This window comes from Nicotiana sylvestris, chromosome 7 (genome assembly GCF_000393655.2).
Source record: "Nicotiana sylvestris chromosome 7, ASM39365v2, whole genome shotgun sequence".
Classification (NCBI taxonomy): domain Eukaryota; kingdom Viridiplantae; phylum Streptophyta; class Magnoliopsida; order Solanales; family Solanaceae; genus Nicotiana; species Nicotiana sylvestris.
Genome location: NC_091063.1, coordinates 35,627,529 through 35,629,075, shown reverse-complemented (window position 1 = coordinate 35,629,075; position 1,547 = coordinate 35,627,529). Strand labels below are relative to the sequence as shown.

The 1,547-nt window shown below is 38.9% G+C and overlaps 1 protein-coding gene across 1 annotated transcript; it reads right to left on the bottom strand.

Annotated features, from left to right (window-relative positions):
- Positions 1–678: 678 nt before the first annotated feature.
- Positions 679–966, bottom strand: LOC104215531 (uncharacterized). The gene has a single exon (XM_009765349.2). It carries the CDS (start codon positions 964–966, stop codon positions 679–681), a length of 288 nt encoding a protein of 95 aa, XP_009763651.1.
- Between the last annotated feature and the right edge of the window lie 581 nt (positions 967–1,547).

The following is a 1,547-nucleotide window of genomic DNA, read 5'->3' as shown; positions in this document are numbered from 1 at the left end:
CCTCCTATTTCCTTACACCTTTTTCAGATCATCCAACATCCACTAGTAGTTTTTGTAGTTATTAATCCGCTAAAGAAGATGGATAAAACTACTACTACTGGCAACCAAGTAGTATATTGCTCTATATATGGATCTTCGGATCATAAAGCGTAATGTCATTGTATTTTCAGGAATTATGGAAAACTGAAAGGTTTGTTCGATAAATTTCATCAGTTGTCAAATCTTTGCACCAAAATTTCATCAATTTTGGAGCAGGAAAGAAGCTTCAGAACATTCGAGAAAATGATTAAGTGTACGACTTTCTTATTCGATCAATTAGAAGAAAGTTAGGAAACCATAACATCAGATGTTAGGTTCTGAGCCTTTGCCAAACTTGAGTGAGTACTAATTCGATGGTGACACAAGATCAAAGGCAAGACTGTAGTGGAATAGAAGAAAACTATCTTTTCCATTATCAAGTGGGTCAAAGGCCCAAAGTAGTTAACTTTACAATGGTTAAACTATATACAAAATTTACAATTAGAGCAACTGCATTTTTTGAGCTAAACGGGATCGGCCGAGTTAACTCAGTTCACGCGCCTCCATTACGAGTCAACCCGGTCAACTCACTCCCCTTTCCCGGCGGCAACTTCTCACCACCTAAAATCGAACGGAAAACCTCCGATCTACCACCACAGCTCAGCTTTGTCCCCAGCAGTTCAAGTACATAACTTGCCGGAGCGAATCATCAGCTTGTTTCCTCTTCTCCTCGCCGTTTCCACTTCCGATGAACCCGCCGACATCAGATCCTAACATGCCGGATAACGGCCTGAGAGCGTCGGCGCCAGAAGAAGTGGAGGAAGAGGAGAAGCGTTTTTTGCTGTGGTGTAGGGATTTGAGGCCGGACTTCACTTTCTGGCCATGATCGGAGTGGCCGTTTACGACGGCGACGGTAGCGGCCACCCAAACGCGGTTCAAGTAACTCATGATTATATATTTTTATTAAAAGTAAGAACTTATTGCTAGTAGTACTATTAGTTATTCAGATGATATCAAGGAAGCTTCAGAGTGTTTGTGAGCAATAAACGATGGCTAGAAGTGAAGCTCCTTTTATAGGCAAAAAGAGGAAACGATGTTTTGGAAACCAGTAAAAGAAATGGCGGATTCGCGATATTATTGGTAGGCCATTGGGCGAAATTATCGAGGTTTTCGCCTATTTTGGACATATTCACTTTACGATATCTCTTAGTTTTCTCGCGACTTGAAAACCAAGCAGTTTATTTGGATAAAAGAAGATAAGATAAAGCCCCATGCTGTGCAAAAAATTGACGTTTTGTAATCGAGAAAGCTCCATCTTATCTCCACTAAAACTGGATCTCGTTTTAATTTCATGAAATCTCTCTGAGTTTTGATTTGAAAAAGTAAATAATTCTGAAGAGTAAAGTTAATTTTATTTATGTTTTTGTGCCATTATTATTTACGATTTAATTTTTATGTCTATGAAATTACTCGATTATGCCAATTATACTCTAGCCGGTCTCAAACTTTATCTAATAGAAGTAATACAA